The 15,880-nt window shown below is 38.6% G+C and overlaps 1 protein-coding gene across 6 annotated transcripts in view; it reads right to left on the bottom strand.

Annotated features, from left to right (window-relative positions):
- LOC150101827 (putative protein kinase C delta type homolog) overlaps window positions 1–15,880 on the bottom strand; it is a 270,938-nt gene that overhangs the window by 25,027 nt on the left and 230,031 nt on the right. For all 6 annotated transcript variants that reach the window (XM_090400070.1, XM_090400072.1, XM_090400071.1 and 3 more), the window contains one exon: window positions 6,945–7,085. In XM_090400070.1, the coding sequence (XP_090256196.1) occupies window positions 6,945–7,085 (141 nt within the window). The remainder of the gene's footprint in view (window positions 1–6,944; window positions 7,086–15,880) is intronic.

Raw genomic sequence — 15,880 nt, 5'->3', positions numbered from 1 at the left:
TTCCATGATGAGTCTTTTTGACTCCATGGAGGCCTAGATAATAATACCATCTGCATTCAGTAGAGTTATTCTTTCTTTTACTTGCAGCATAATAGAATTCTTTTGGGTTGCCTTTAACTTGCATAGCCAGTTTCTTTTCATACTCAGACTTCACTTTCCATACAACACTTGTGACTTTTCTGGCCTGAAAAAATTGATGAGGCTGGGATTTGAACCCACACGGGGAAGCCTCAATGGATTAGCAGTCCATTGCCTTAAAAACTTGGCCGCATCATCACCCAATATATAGGCACGTTTTTTTTAATACAGCAAAAGATGATCATGTGGAATTCTCTGTCAAGAAAGGGTTTATGTTGAACTATAAATCCAGTATTGTACAGACTTAGGAGGCATCTTGGAGCGGTACCATGGCTTGAGAAGCCATGAGGAAAGAATGCCAGTAGTGCATGGGAAGGAGTCATGGATTGTTTGAGAAATGCAGTATCAGGCTGCATGCCCAAGGCCAGGAGGATAAACCATGGGGGATTAAGTGGATAAGTAGCAACATTAACCAGGAGCTGAAGAAGAAAAAAAAAAACACTGTGGGAGGAGTATAAAGAAAAAGGTGAACAGCACATACTCATGAACAGTACAAGAAGGGAGACTAGCATGGTAAGAAAGGCCATAACAGATTATGAAAGAAAATTAGCTGAGCAGGCCAAAGTAAATCTAAAAAAGTTTTTTTCGTTATGCAGCAATTATAAGGAAAACTTACTATGGAAGGATGACTTTAATCAATGCTGATGATATGAAGATGACAGAGGCAAAATTGAGTGATCATTTTACAAAGGTGTATCATTCAAGTGGAGATTTTGCAGTTGCTGATGTGATGGAGATGCATATCAAAATTGAGATAGATGAACGGCACATTGAAATATCAATGTGAATACAGGTGTGGTTGTGATTGCCTGCCTGGTTAGCCGAGTGGTTAGCATATCCGCTCTCCAGCCAAAAGACTACAGGTTTTGAATCCTGCTGTGGGCATGGATGTTTGTGATTGTCTGTGAAAATACTAGTGGTGGTGGTGGGCAGTAGATGGCATTGCGGTTCGTTGTGGAGTGAGTGGTGGAGACAGCTGTAGAGTGGGTGCCCTCCTTTGATGAGTCTTTGGACTCCCTAGAGGTGTTATATAATTAATATTAATAATGTGAATACAGTAGTGGGAATGGATGTCATGTCAGCCCATGTACTACGTGAATGTGCAAGAGAACTGGCACTGCTTGTTTGATCTGAGTTGTTTAATCTAAATCTCAGTTCTGGCAAGGTTCAAAGGGAGTGAAAAGATGGTAAGATGGTTCCTTTACATAAAGATGGCTCCAAGACAGAAGTAGCAAACTACAGACCAATTAATATATCAGGAGTGGTTGTTAAAGTATTGGAAAAGTTACAGTACATTATAGGTGGGCATCACAGCTTTGTAAAAGACTGGTCCTGTCTTAATAATTTATTCATATTTTATAATAAAGTGACAGCATAATTGGATAAAGGAAATGGCTATACTATGGCAGTGCTGAACTTTGCAAAGACATAAGACAGAATACCACAATGAAAACTATTACAAAAGTTGAACAAATGGGAATGGATATGGAGCTAGTAGCATGGATGGGGAGGGACTGACTGACAGACACTAGAGAGTAGCACGTGGTGGAGTGAAATATAGAATAATGACAGATGGCTAGTAGAGTACCTCAAGGTTCTGTACTAATGCCACTACTCTAATTTATATATCAATGATATAGGGAAGGATTTTAAAGGGGGTGATATTCATTTATTTGCCAATGTTGCAAAGCTTGGGATAGCAATAGTTGATAAAGGTAATATAGATACCCTGCAGGAGGATTTGAATAAATTGACATTGTGAGTAAAAGATAACGATGGTTAATTTAATGTTGCAAAATGTAATGTTAAGCACTTCAAGTTAAAAAAAAAAAAAAGTTGCATGATGTGTATCATATTGACGGTGCTGGACTGCCAGAAACAGAAGAGGTTGAGAACTTGGGGATAATGGTAGACAGAGAGGTTGAAGTTCAGAGGGTATATTGCAAAAGTTGGTAAAATAGCTCAAAGGATTACTTGGTTGTTGAAAAACACACTGTCAAGTAAAGATTGGGAAGCTATTATCTCTCTATTTATAAGACTATGATTTGGCCATATCTTGACTACTGTGCAAAGACTTGGTCACATGGATTTCCTTGGGATCAGGAGATGGTGGAGAGGATTCAGAAATGAGTAACCAAATTGATGATAGGTTTGTGGAATGTTCCCTATGAGGATTGGTTGAAAGTGTGCATGCTACAAAGTTTAGTTGATAGGTAGAAGAGAGGGGATACATGGGTATAGTGTGTTCAGGAATGACAGAGAGAATAAAATGGGGGGAGGAGTATTGTTGATGATAGCTGATGAGCTCCGGCCAAGGAGAATAGAAGTTGAATTGCAGGATAGAGAAAAGAGCACATTAGAGGCCATTTGGTGTGAGATTGTGGCTAGCAGAACTAAATATACAATTGGGTGCTGCTATAGACCAGGTGATGGAAAAGATGGTGGTGACAGTATGCACAAGCAAATGGAAGAAATGGGTGGAAGGAAGGTGATTATTATGGGAGATTTCAACTATGGTCGCATTGATTGGAGTGAGGAGAGGACACACAGGAGGAAGGAACTGGATTTTATGTGGTTATTAAGGGATAACTATCTGCGACAGCATGTAATGGAAAATACTAGGGGTCAGAGAGTGCTTGACCTAGTAATTATGTAACAAATATGACCACATTGCCACCAATCGGTGAGAGTGATCATAGGGTCTTAACTTGGGAGGTGGCTAAAGGTGTAGAATTTTCAATTAAGACAGGGTACATGTGGAATTATCGGGCTGGAAGGTATGACAAGCTTAGGAGTTTGATTGGTTCAGTGCCATGGCATGTACAACTGCAAGGACTAGAAGTTGATAGTGCATGGGAGGTAGTTAAGAAGTGCTTGCATGAAGCAATGGCTGACTGTATACCTAGAGTCCGAATAATAAATCAAGTAGGGGTTAAATGGATGAATAACACCATTAAGCTTGAGTTGCAAAAAAAGAAACAACTATGGAGGGAATTTAAGGAGAAGGGTGACCGGCAGGCACATGAACGGTATAAAGCGCAGGCCAGAAGGGTGACGCGTGTGGTAAGAAAAGCAAAAAAGGATTACGAAAGAACATTGGCCATGCAGGCTAAAGAGAATCCTAAACAGTTTTTTAGATATATAGCAAGTAAAAGAAAAAATGTACATGGCAGATTGATTTTAAAGAATGCCGATGGTAGGGAGGTAACTGAATCAGTTGAGATAGTTGAGTTACTGAGTGAGCACTTTGTAAAAGTATATCATCCAGGTGGTGACATTGCAGAAACGAATAAACCAGTAGATTATACGGGAATTGTGGTTAATGAAGTGGAGGTGAGTAGTCTATTGCATAACCTCAATGTCAATACATCTGTGGGATTGGATGGTATACCAGCTCGTGTTGTACGAGAAGCAGCTAAAGAATTGTCAGTACCCTTGACCATTTTGTTTAATTTGAGTCTCGGGTCTGGGTTAGTCCCGAGCGGGTGGAAAGTGGGGAAAATAGTTCCACTGCATAAAGGTGGTTCCAAGACTGCTGTTGTAAATTACCGACCGATTAGCATATCAGGAATCATTGTCAAGGTCTTAGAGAAAATAGTCAAGAGGAAAATACAAGATTGGATAGAAGAAAATGGGATACTGTATCGGGGACAGCATGGTTTTGTGAAGAGTAGGTCATGCCTCAGTAACTTGCTCACGTATTATAACACAGTGACGGCTGAACTGAATAAGGGTAATGGGTTTACGGTGATTCTACTGGACCTTGCCAAGGCCTTTGACAGGATTCCACATGGAATTCTAATCAGTAAATTGCAGCATATGGGAATGGACATAGGGTTGGTGAGATGGATAGGAGGGTGGTTGACGGAGAGATATCAGAGAGTGGTTTACTCGGGAGTAGAGTCCACAAGACGGCCTGTGACTAGTGGTGTGCCACAAGGATCTATTCTTGGACCACTGCTGTTTAATTAGTTCATAAATGATATAGGAAATGATCTGAGAGGAACAGTTCATTTGTTTGCGGATGATGCAAAGTTGGGTAGGGCAATAGTGAATGCAGATGACGTCAAAATTTTGCAGGATGATTTGGATAGATTGGAGGTCTGGGCTAAGGAGAATGGATGTCAGTTTAATGTGGCAAAATGTAAGGTTATGCATTTTGGGGTGAAAAGATTGGCGGCAGTTTACTGCATTGGTGGAACCGTGCTCCAGGAAATTGATGAGGCACGAGATTTAGGAGTGTTGGTAGATAAGGAATTGAAATTTAGGGGACACATTGCAAAAGTGACCAAAACAGCTCATCAAATCACTTGGTTGCTGAAGAATACGTTGACAAGCAGAGACAAGCAGGTTATTGTTCCTCTGTATTGAGCCTTGATAAGACCCCATCTAGACTACTGTGCTCAGATTTGGTCACCTAGGTTTCTTCTTGATGGGGAGGAGGTGGAGAGGATCCAGAGGCGAGTGACCAAGATGATAGCAGGTCTGTGGAATGAACCGTATGAGAACAGGTTGAGGATTTGTGGGTTGCAAAAATTGGTTGATAGGCGGAGGAGGGGAGATATGATTGAGACATTCAAATTACTGAAGGATTTCTATAAAATTAATTCAGAAGATATTTTTGAGAACAGGGCTGGTTGTGGGAGGACTAGGGGACATCCATGGAAACTGGGCAAAAGTGTGGTTAGTAAAGGTGTTAGAGCTGGGTTCTTTACTTTTAGAGTAGTGAATGAGTGGAATGCGCTCCCTGAGTCTGTGGTGGATGCTGTGACAGTGAATGAGTTTAAGGCGAGGTATGATAGATACTGTATGAATGTCAAATAGTTGTGATGAATATGATTTGGGGCCTCCCTCGATGAGTCTAATGACTCCCTGGAGTTGCCCTTAATAATAGTAATAGTAATGATAGAAACGTAAGATATTAAAGAAGATTTTATAAAATGTAAGTAAAATTTTAGTAACAGTGTATAGACTAGATTTTCTTCCTGTGGAGAGTAAGAACAAGTGGAAATGGATTGCCAGAATTAGTTATGAACATCCTGACAGTAAATGAGTTTAAGGAGAGCTATGATAAGTTTTGTAAGTATAAATGTTAGTGTGGGTCTCCCATTATGAGTCTCCAGACTCTATGGAGATATTGTATAATAATAATAAATAAAAAGAAACAGTTACAACATACTCATTCGCACTTCAGATTCACTGTCTGCTTTTAAGAGATCTGGAGAGGCATGTGTACTGTGGTTTCTTGTAGCAACCAATGCAACAGGTAGGTTGGATTACTTAGAGAAAGAAAGAGTGTAAAAATTTCCTAAATGCTCTATTTGTGTGGAATTTTCTGTTTTATTGCCTTAGAAAAGAAAATCCGTTTATGTTAAAAAACGTTTAATTTTTTTGACCAAAAAGCTCTTGAAAAACTTTTATCGGGATTACTTTTATCATAGAGCATGGATGATCTCACTTGTTGTTATTTAGGAACGTTCTATAGTTGGCACTATAATTCAGTTCTGGCGAGTTGAAGGATCTGATAAGGGTCTTCCAGATCATGGGCAAGATTAGTCCTTGGTTCCTGTAAGGTTTTGTGTACAGCAGGCAACTGTTGTGGCCTCCTTAAAACTTCGGGAGCGGAAGTCTACCGCAAACCTACCAATACAGGACGTTATTTACATTTCACTTCCTCACACCACATTTCTCAGAAACTTAGTATTGTACACATGTTGAAGAACCGTGCCTCTCTCCTTACAACAGATCAACAAGACCTCCAGGAAGAACTATCCCTGATATCCACCAACCTTATCATGAATGGATTTCCTTGAATACTCGTCCACAAGATACTTTTCTCTGAACCCCGACAAAGAGAACAAGATGATGTAAGTTATATTTCTACCATCGTCATTCCATACTTAGGGACAGTTTCCAATAAGATTTCTAGACTCCTTAGACCTTTATAAGAGTGGCCTTTAAACCCACAGAAACGATTAGACAATTCTTAAGATCTCCAAAAGATAGCCATCCTTTCTCCAAATATGGTGGAGTTTATAACATACCATGCTCGTGCGGCTTGAATTACATTGGCCAAACTTCAAGGAGCCTTGAAATTAGGTAAAAAGAACATATAGGTGACGTCAATAATAACAGAGAAGAAAAATCAGGTTTAGCTTTTCATTTCTCAAGAACGAACCATACCATAGAGTGGGATAGAAGCACAATTCCTAACATGGAGGAGGACTTCTGCTCCCGAATTTTTAAGGAGGCCACAACAGTTGCCTGCTGTACACAAAACCTTAACAGGAACTAAGGACTAATCTTGCCCGTGATCTGGAAGACCCTTATCAGATCCTTCAACTTGCCAGAACTGAATTATAGTGCCAACTATAGAACGTTCCTAAATAACAACAAGTGAGATCATCCATGCTCTATGAATGTATTGTATGTGCTCTGTTCTTTGTTTAATATAATTGGAATCGGTTGATTTTAGTTTGTAACAGTTTTTTACTTTTTAGTGCCTTACATCAGTTACGTACCCTGAAGATGCCAACAGACTTAGTTGGTGAAACTAGTTGGTATAACTTAGGTTGTTTATTATATACACTTGATTAATGTAATCCCAATAAAAGTTTTTCAAGAAAATCCGTTTATTTTTTAAATTTTTATTATTTAATCTTTTTCCTCTTTATAATCCAAATGCCATTATTCTGAAGTAGCAAAAATAAACTGAGCTTCTCAACTTTCCCCCACCCCAGAGGAAAAGCAGTAACAATACTTGATTTTGATTACTTTGTAAAAATGTATAACTTTAATAAACATACCACAGTGGGTTTGAAGGGAGGAGGAACCTGCTTTTTCTCCAACTTAGTCCAATTAATAGACTGGAAAAAAGAATGATCACAAATGTCACCAACACGACAACGGGGCATGCCTAAACGTTCTTCTGGATTTCTGCAGAGAAGCTGTGGAATAAAAAAAAAAAAATATATATATATATATATATTTATGTATATCACTGTTATATTAATGCTTGTATGAATATAAGTATGAATATGCCTATATGAATTTATATAAGCATATTCATACTTATATTCAATTTACATTTATTAAGAATATGAATATGCATATATGAATATAAGTAGCTCCTATGTTTATATGAATATAAGCATAAGTGCTGCATCTGTACCAATTAGAATAATTGGTACAGAAGTAGAACGTATGTTGTCTATATGTTAAAAACACCTCTCATTCATTATACAAAATACTCAAATTTAAGTTGAAAATGTTTATTCTTCATTTAATATAAGAGACATTTCTACAAATACTTTCCACCTTTCTGCACATCAAAGAGAAAGTGCAATTTTCCGTATACTCATTCACAACATAATTAGTTTTTGATGAATCCCTTTGCTTTTAATTATTACGGGTATCTCCATGGAGTCAGTAGACTCATTCCAGGAGACCCAAACTAACAAAACAATATCTGTCATATCTCTTCTTGAATTCATTTACAGACGAAGATCTCACAACTAAGTCAGGCAATGAATTCCACTCATGCACCACCCTCCAGGCAAAAAACCTTGTTCTGACAAGGTTCATAATGATATGCATTCTGATGTACCCAGTATTTTTTTTTAATTTAAAACAAGTGAACATCTCAGCTGAAAATTCAAATTCATAGGTTTTTGCATTTAGTTAAAAAAAAAAAAAAATCTTAAGGTACTGTCAATTTTTAATTATTTGGTTTACTAATGCTGTAACAGCAAAACATAAAGCACTATATAAACTAATCTTAGTGCTAATAAGTTATACCTTAAATTTACTTTTTTTTCAATTTCTTTTTGTCTATTATATTGCCTGCTTGCAAACACACCATGAGGAAAGCTGTGGAAAGAAAATTAAATGTAGTACTCATTGGGTTTTATATCCTAGCAAGTGGCAACTGTAGACTGTTAAGGTCGCCTTGTCTGTTGGGATGAAGGGCCTATATGATTATAATTATAATAAAATTGAAAAAAGTGAAATTGAAAATGAAAGTTAAATGAAGCATCTGGAAGATGAGATTAAACATCTAAAAAATATTAGATTGGATATTAGATTGGTGCATTGGATTGGAGACTGGCTATCTGATAGGTATCAACAAGTTGTGTATGGGGAAGTGATATCCAGGAAAAGGAAAGTCACTAGTGGAGTGCCTCAGGGGTCTGTTTTAGGGCCATTACTGTTTAACTTGTATATTAATCATATAGGTGAAGATTTGGATGGAGATATTCAGTTGTTTGCAGATGATGCAAAGTTGGGATGAACCATGAAGAGTAGTGAAGATGTTGTGGCCTTACAGGAAGACTTGAATAGATTGAGTGATTGGGCATGGAAATGGGGATGCGAGTTCAATGTTGCAAAATGTAAGGTTTAAAATTTGGAAAACAAAGATGGGATGCAGAATTTATGCTTGGTGAGAATATATTGTTGGAGGTAGAGGAAATAAGAGATCTGGGGGTGAATAGTGGATAAGGATCTAAAATTTAGGGGACACATCGCCAAAATTGTCAAGACAACACAAAGGCTTCTGGGAATGATACAGAGGACACTGACATGTAGAAGTAGGGAGATTCTTGTTCTGTTGTATAATGCTTTGATTAGGCCACACATGGACTATTATGCCCAGATTTGGTCACCGGGTTTTCAGAAGGATGAAGAGATGTTGGAAAGGGTCCAAAGGAGACTGACTAAGGTAGTTTCTGACCTCTGGAATGTCGAGTATGAGGAAAGATTGAGAAGATGTAATTTGCAGAGTCTGGTGGACAGGAGGAAGAGGGGAGATATGATAGAGACCTACAAGTTGGTAAGGGGTTGTTATGGAATCAATGGTAGAGAATTTCTACAGAGAATAGTGGGAGATCAGGGGAGAACCAGAGGTCATCCCTGGAAACTGTATAAAGAGGATGTGAGTAGGGGAGTGTGAGGCAGGTTTTTTTTGTGCAGAGTTGTGAATGATTGGAATGCCTTGCCTGAGAGTGTGGTGTCTGCAAGGAGTTTGAATGTGTTTAAGACATGGTATGATGAGCTGTGTCTCTGATAAAAAGACCTCCCAGATGAGTCTTTGACTCCATGAGGTCTTGGGGTTATAATAATAATAATAATAAAAGAAGTTGGGTGATATGAATGGGGAGGTGGCAGAAGTTAGTATTATGAAGAAAGAGTCAAAGGATAATCATATTCAAGCACCTCCATAGCGTAATTGGAAGAACGACGGTACATTGCGCCCTTCGATTGGAAAAGGCCTAAGTTCGATTCTCGTCATGATGCGAGGAATCTTTATATGGACTTTTTCAGTCGAAGGTGAGTTAGCCGATCTCATATGGAGGTAGCAGGGTTTTTCTCCTGGAAACTCTGGTTTTTCATCCCACATATAGACAAATTGGCCCTTCAGAACACATGCAATTTACTAAATTATACTGGTAAGAATGGCGAGAATATGAGTGCAAGAGTGACAATGTTATATAATTGTGCTAATGACTGGAATGGGCATTATCATGGAAATAATTACAATGAAAAATGATTTCGACTGTGTTCATTCGGTTCCATCAAACGTGCAAAGATGTCTACATATATAAGGCACTAGAGAAGAATAAAGATCTGCAAGTTTTCCAACTGTGTCATGCAAACTGCAGACAAGGGTATACAAAAGAACGTGCAGGTAGATTACTATGTCTGTACACAAATGCTAGGAGTATCAGAAACAAAAGGGTAGAGCCTGGGTCAGTCTGTTGGGACCTCCAATTGTAAGCATTAGTGAGACACCTGGCTATCAGAATCAAACATCCTAACTGGTATCAAGTGTAAAGGATACAGTATTTGGAGCAATGCAATTTTATGTATTTTAATGCAAGATTTACAGCATTTTTTTTTTTTTTTTAAATGTTGAGCCCATAACACAAGAGGTTGACTGATCAACGTATAATACATTAGTACCACATATGGGTAGTTGGGAAAGGAGGTACTTGTTTACATTTGTTTTAAAAGATTGTATATTGTATTTCTTGGGAAACACAACAGCAGTAAGACCGTTCCACATACAGCAGTTGCAAGGATAAAGGAGGAAAAGAAACTTGTTTTGTGGGTTTCAAGGTGCAAAGGTGCACTGTGAAGGAATGTTGAGCAGCAACTGCACGTGTTCCAACAAGCTTAGTACTAAGTGGGGGAATTATTGATGCTATTTCAGATGAACATTTCTCATAGAAATATTTGTATTGCAGAAACCAAATGTCTGTGCAAAAGTGGGGGGGGGGGGTGAGTTGGTAAGAGATGGGTCATTAATAAGTCTAATTTCTCTTTTCTGTATTGAGTCAAGCATTTTGAGAGAGAGCTTATAGAGGCCCCATATCTGAGAGTAGTATTCAATAAATGGGTAGATTTGCGATTTGTATAAGGTTAACAGCTGTTCAGGGATGAAGTAATGTCTTAAGCGAAAAAGAAATCCTAGTTTTTTTGAAGCTGAGGATGCAATGGTTATGATGTGTTTATACCAGGAAAGGCTTGATGTCAGGGTAATTCCAAGAAGAGAAATCTCAAATTGTCTGGAAATTTGAATATTGTCAAAAATAATGGTAGTCCTTTTTTTTTTATGAGTAATAAGACAGAACTCGGTTTTACTGGTATTCAAATTGACGAGGTTATCTGAACCCCATTGGAGAATGGCTTGGAGATCAGAATTGAGTGCAGTGGCAGCTCAGGAGTAAAGTTGTTACATTCTAGTGGAATCTGATCAGATATTATGTTGTCTAGAAAGACAACAGAGCATCTATTTTTATGAGTTTGAAAGAGCTGCTGGTAGACAACGTGAAGGTGGATGTTTTGAGTACTAGCATGTAGTTTTTATTTGTGCAAGCTAGTACTCAAATCAGTGGCGCACTCAGGATTTAATCTTGGAGGGGGCCGAGCACTCAAGATTTAATCTTTGGGGGGGGGGGGGAGAGTTGAGTAGACAACTTGAGAATACACACTGCGCATTGCATACAACCTATGACTGAGCATCTGCAATGATCGCTAATTCATAAGTAGTAGACATGAAATAGAAGACATGATCCAACATAAGTAAAAAAAAAAAAGTAATTTTAATTAGGAAAAGATTTTTGGAAAATTTTCTAGTGTTTTTTTCCTTTTTCTTTTGGAGGGGGCCAGGTCCCCTTAGCCCCCTCCCTGGGTGCGCCACTGACTCAAACATCCACCCTTCACCTTTGGAATGTACGAATGCCACAGTGGGAATGTATTTAGTGGTGTGTGCTATGCTGTCTACTCCAGTATCCAGAACTAGTAAGAGCTGAGCCACCACTGCCCTCAATTCTGATCTCCACGCCATTCTCCAATGGGGGGTACCTAGTAAAAGCTTTTATTTCCAAAATGTGTTGGAAGTGTTGTATCTCATAATCAAGTTTGGATCTAATCAGCACCATATACAATTGAAGCAAAGGACATCTGTTACCACAAACATACATCTGAGATGTATGTTGTACTATACCGAAGAAAAACCAATGCCAAATACAGGTAACCCTCATATAACATGGTACTTATACAACGTGGTTTCGATATAACACGGTCTATTTTGTAGTAACCCTTGTTGAATGCAGTACTTATCTGAACCCCATTGGAGAATGGCTTGGAGATCAGAATTGAGAGCAGTGGCAGCTCAAGAGTAAAGTTTGTAGTAACCCTTGTTGAACGTGGTACTTACAATTTGTAGACTGATAAAAACACGATCTACAAATTGTAGTAACCTTTAATCTTTTCATATGTTTTTCACCACGTGACTTAAAAATCAAATTTTATCTTCGTTAAATTTGTGTCTGCCTGTATCCCACATGTAATTATAAGTAGCAAATTTATATTAGAGGAAATAGCCTTTAGCACGCATGTACCTCAATTGTTTACCATATAAAACGTTTATTGTTGAAAATTGTCCTCGTTTCTGCCAGGAAAGTGCATTAAAAATCATAAGTGTGTTCATCTCAAACTGAGCACTTTATTTTCTGGTGAGTTACATACAATATGTAATGCTTGCTTTTTTTTGTGTAAAAAATTATTTTTATAGTAATGGCCACAAACCGCAAATGAAAGGGAAAAGACCAACATTAAAAACAAAATTAATTTCTCTCGAAGAAAAATATTCAAAATCTTGGATCAGTTGAAAAATGTATAAAAACCAGGAGTTTTTGCAGGGACTTTGAATTTAAATGAATCAACAATTCGAACAATCAAACAAAATGAACATAAAATCCAAGATAGTGTTTATTGCTGGGTCAACAATAAGTGCAAAGCGTGTTGCTCGTGTACACGATATTCTAATTGAAAAATGGAGAAATCTGAAATGATTTGGATAGAAGATTGCACCTCAAAAGAAAATTCCTATGGATAGAAATCTTATTAAACAAAAAAACTCTCAAAGTTTATAAACATTTATAATAAAGACCAGGTGTTCAATGTGGATGAATAAGGGTTATATTGGAAAAAAGTGCAAAAAAACACACCTATATTTCGAAAAATGAAATATCAGCTACTGGATTCAAAATTTCCAAAGATAGAATTATTCTACTGTTTTATTATTATTATTACCACCCCAACACCTCTTGAAGTCAAAGACTCATCTGGGAGGTCCTTTTATCACACATAGCTCATCATACCGTGTTTCAAACACATTCAAACTCTTTGCAGACACCACATTCTCAGGCAAGGCATTCCAATCATTCACAACTCTGCACGAAAAAAACCTGCCACTCACTCCCCCTACTCACACCCTCTTTATACAGTTTCCAGGGATGACTTCTGGTTCTCCCCTGATCTCCCACTATTCTCTGTAAAACTTCTCCAACATTGATTCCATAACAACCCCTTACCAACTTGTAGGTCTCTATCATATCTCCCCTCTTCCTTCTCTCCACCAGACTCTGCAAATTACATCTTCTCGATCTTTCCTCATACTCAACATTCCAGAGGTCAGAAACTACCTTAGTCAGTCTCCTTTGGACCCTTTCCAACATCTCTCTTCATCCTTCTGAAAACCCGGTGACCAAATCTGGTCACCAGGTTTTCAGAAGGATGATTTTTGATTAGGCAACACAATAGTCCATGTGTGGCCTAATCAAAGCCTTATACAATGGAACAAGAATCTCCCTACTTCTACACATCAGTATCCTCCACATCATTCCCAGAAGCCTTTACGTTGTCTTCACAATTTTGGCGATGTGTCCCATAAATTTTAGATCCTTATCCACTATCACCCCCAGATCTCTTATTTCCTCTACCTCAAACAATATATTCTCACCAAGCATAAATTCTGCATCCCATCTTTGTTTTCCAAATTTTAAAACCTTACATTTTGCAACATTGAACTTGCATCCCCATTTCCGTGGTTCATCCCAACTTTGCATCATCTGCAAACAACTGAATATCTCCATCCAAATCTTCACCTATATCATTAATATACAAGTTAAACAGCGATGGACCTAAAATGGACCCCTCAGGCACTCCACTAGTGACTTTCCTTTTCCTGGATATCGCTCCCCCCCATACACAACTTGTTGATACCTATCAGATAGCCAGTCTCCAATCCAATGCACCAATCTAATATCCAACCCCATCTGCTCTAGTTTGGCTGTCAACCTATCATGAGGTACTCTATCGAAATCGGCCTTTGCGAAATCCAAGCATATTACCGTGTATCCTTTTCCTCTGTCCAAGGAAGCAGTCACTTTATTGTAATAAGTAAGTAGATTACTAAAACATGACCTCCCTTTAGCAAATCCATGCTGTCCATCAAAGATAATACCATTGTTATTAACCCAACTCTGGATCCTAGTTCTCACAAGCTTCTCCAACAACTTAACCACAACACCTGACACACAGTTAAGCCTATAGTTTGATGCTTGAGTTCGATTACCTCCTTTATGAAGTGGCACAATCTTGCCCTCCTTAGGAACTTGACTGAGTGCAAGACTCATATTAAAAAAATATGTGAAGGCAGGTGTCAACTCCCTGCCGCATTCCTTCAAAATACGTGGTGATATATTATCAAGCCCTACAGTCTTATTAACATCTAGTTTGCTCAACCCCCCCCCACACCTCTTGCTCACCTACAGTCAGTCTCTCCTCCGCATCATGAACTGCTCTCAATCCCTCCATGAAGTCACATTCACAAGATTGAAAGATCTTTATGAACTGCTCATTAAGTATCTCCACCACACATTCTGCATCAGCTGTCTTTATACCATTTTCTCCAATCAATGTCATCCTTCCATAATTATTCTTTCTTTTGCTGGCTACATATCGAAAGAATTCCTTAGGATTCTTTTTGGCTTCATTAGCCAACTGCTGTTCATACCTCTCTTTAGCTACTCTCACCAACCAAGTCACCCACCTTGCTTAGTTTTTGTAGACCTCATGGAATTGGTTATTTCCACTTCTCGAATGCTGCCTCCACAATGTCCTTTTTCTCTGTATCGCATGCTTAATCTCTTTTTTCATCCATCTCACACCCACCTTATTTAACCTTCTCACCTTTGGAATACATTTAGACATTGCATCTACTAAACAGTTTTTGAAAATCCCCCAAGCTGCATTGATCTCTTTTCCAGCTAACTCCTCATTCCATGCTACACCCTCAGGCTGTCTCCTGAGCTCTTCATAATCACCCCCCCCCCCTTCTAGTTCCACACATTCCCTTTTCTCACAGAGGTCCTTGCACTGCTTGCAACCACACAGGTAATCACCTCATGGTCACTCTCACCAATTGGTGGATGATTTGACACCTCATTTATAATTACATCCTCTGATGAGATGGCCAAATCCAAGACCTCTCAATCCTCGTGTGCCCTCTGTTATATACTGTCTGAGGTAGTTATCCCTCAAAAACTCATTTTCTTTACTTCCAGTTGCTATCTCATCATTCCAGTCTATATTGCCATAATTAAAATCGCCCATAACAAACACCCTTTTCTTATTTACTTGGCTAATTTGATTGTATATTTCATTATCACGACCGTCCACATTACCTGGTCTATTGATTCCATTCACCTCTATCTCACCCCAATTCTGCCTCAAAACCACTGGCACTATTTCCCTCTTGCATCTCTACTTTATATGGACATAACTCTTTCTCTATCATCAATAGCACTTCCCCCTCCCTTTTTACTCCCTCTGTTCTCACGAAACACATCATACCCTTCCATCTCTATTCCTATTAGGATGTCATCCTCTTCCAACCATGTCTCAGTTATTCCGACAATCTTTGGGTGAACAGACGCAATTAGTGCAACCATTTCATCTGCCTTGTTTCTTATACTTCTAGCATTTTTATACAAACATAACAGCTCATTTCTGGATCTACAGCTAGTTCCACTGATACTACCACTCACTCGATGTGATCTCTCCATGCTCGACTGGGGCCATTTCCCTTTCTGCTTCTTCATTTTAAAACCCTTTTCAATTCCAACTGTTTCCTGTTGATCCCTGGTCATCCCATTCCTTTCCTGCTTACACATGCTCACCTCCTATTGGAGCATCCACCTTTCTCATGCTGTGTACCCCTGTCCACCCTGAGCCTCCCTGTTTCCCTGCTCCTCTTTCACACCCATTCTCTCGTTTTGTAGTAATGCATCAGGTAATTACATGACAAAACCAGTGTTTATTAACCAATCCTCGTGCTATGAAAGATTAAAATATGCACTATTTTATTTTGCCTAAAACATTTATGCATTATGTG

Source organism: Typopeltis vanoorti, chromosome 11 (genome assembly GCF_054136105.1).
Source record: "Typopeltis vanoorti isolate ZY-2024b chromosome 11, IOZ_Tvanoo_1.0, whole genome shotgun sequence".
Classification (NCBI taxonomy): domain Eukaryota; kingdom Metazoa; phylum Arthropoda; class Arachnida; order Uropygi; family Thelyphonidae; genus Typopeltis; species Typopeltis vanoorti.
Note: the sequence above shows the minus strand (reverse complement) of the source record. Positions and strands in the feature narration are given on the sequence as shown.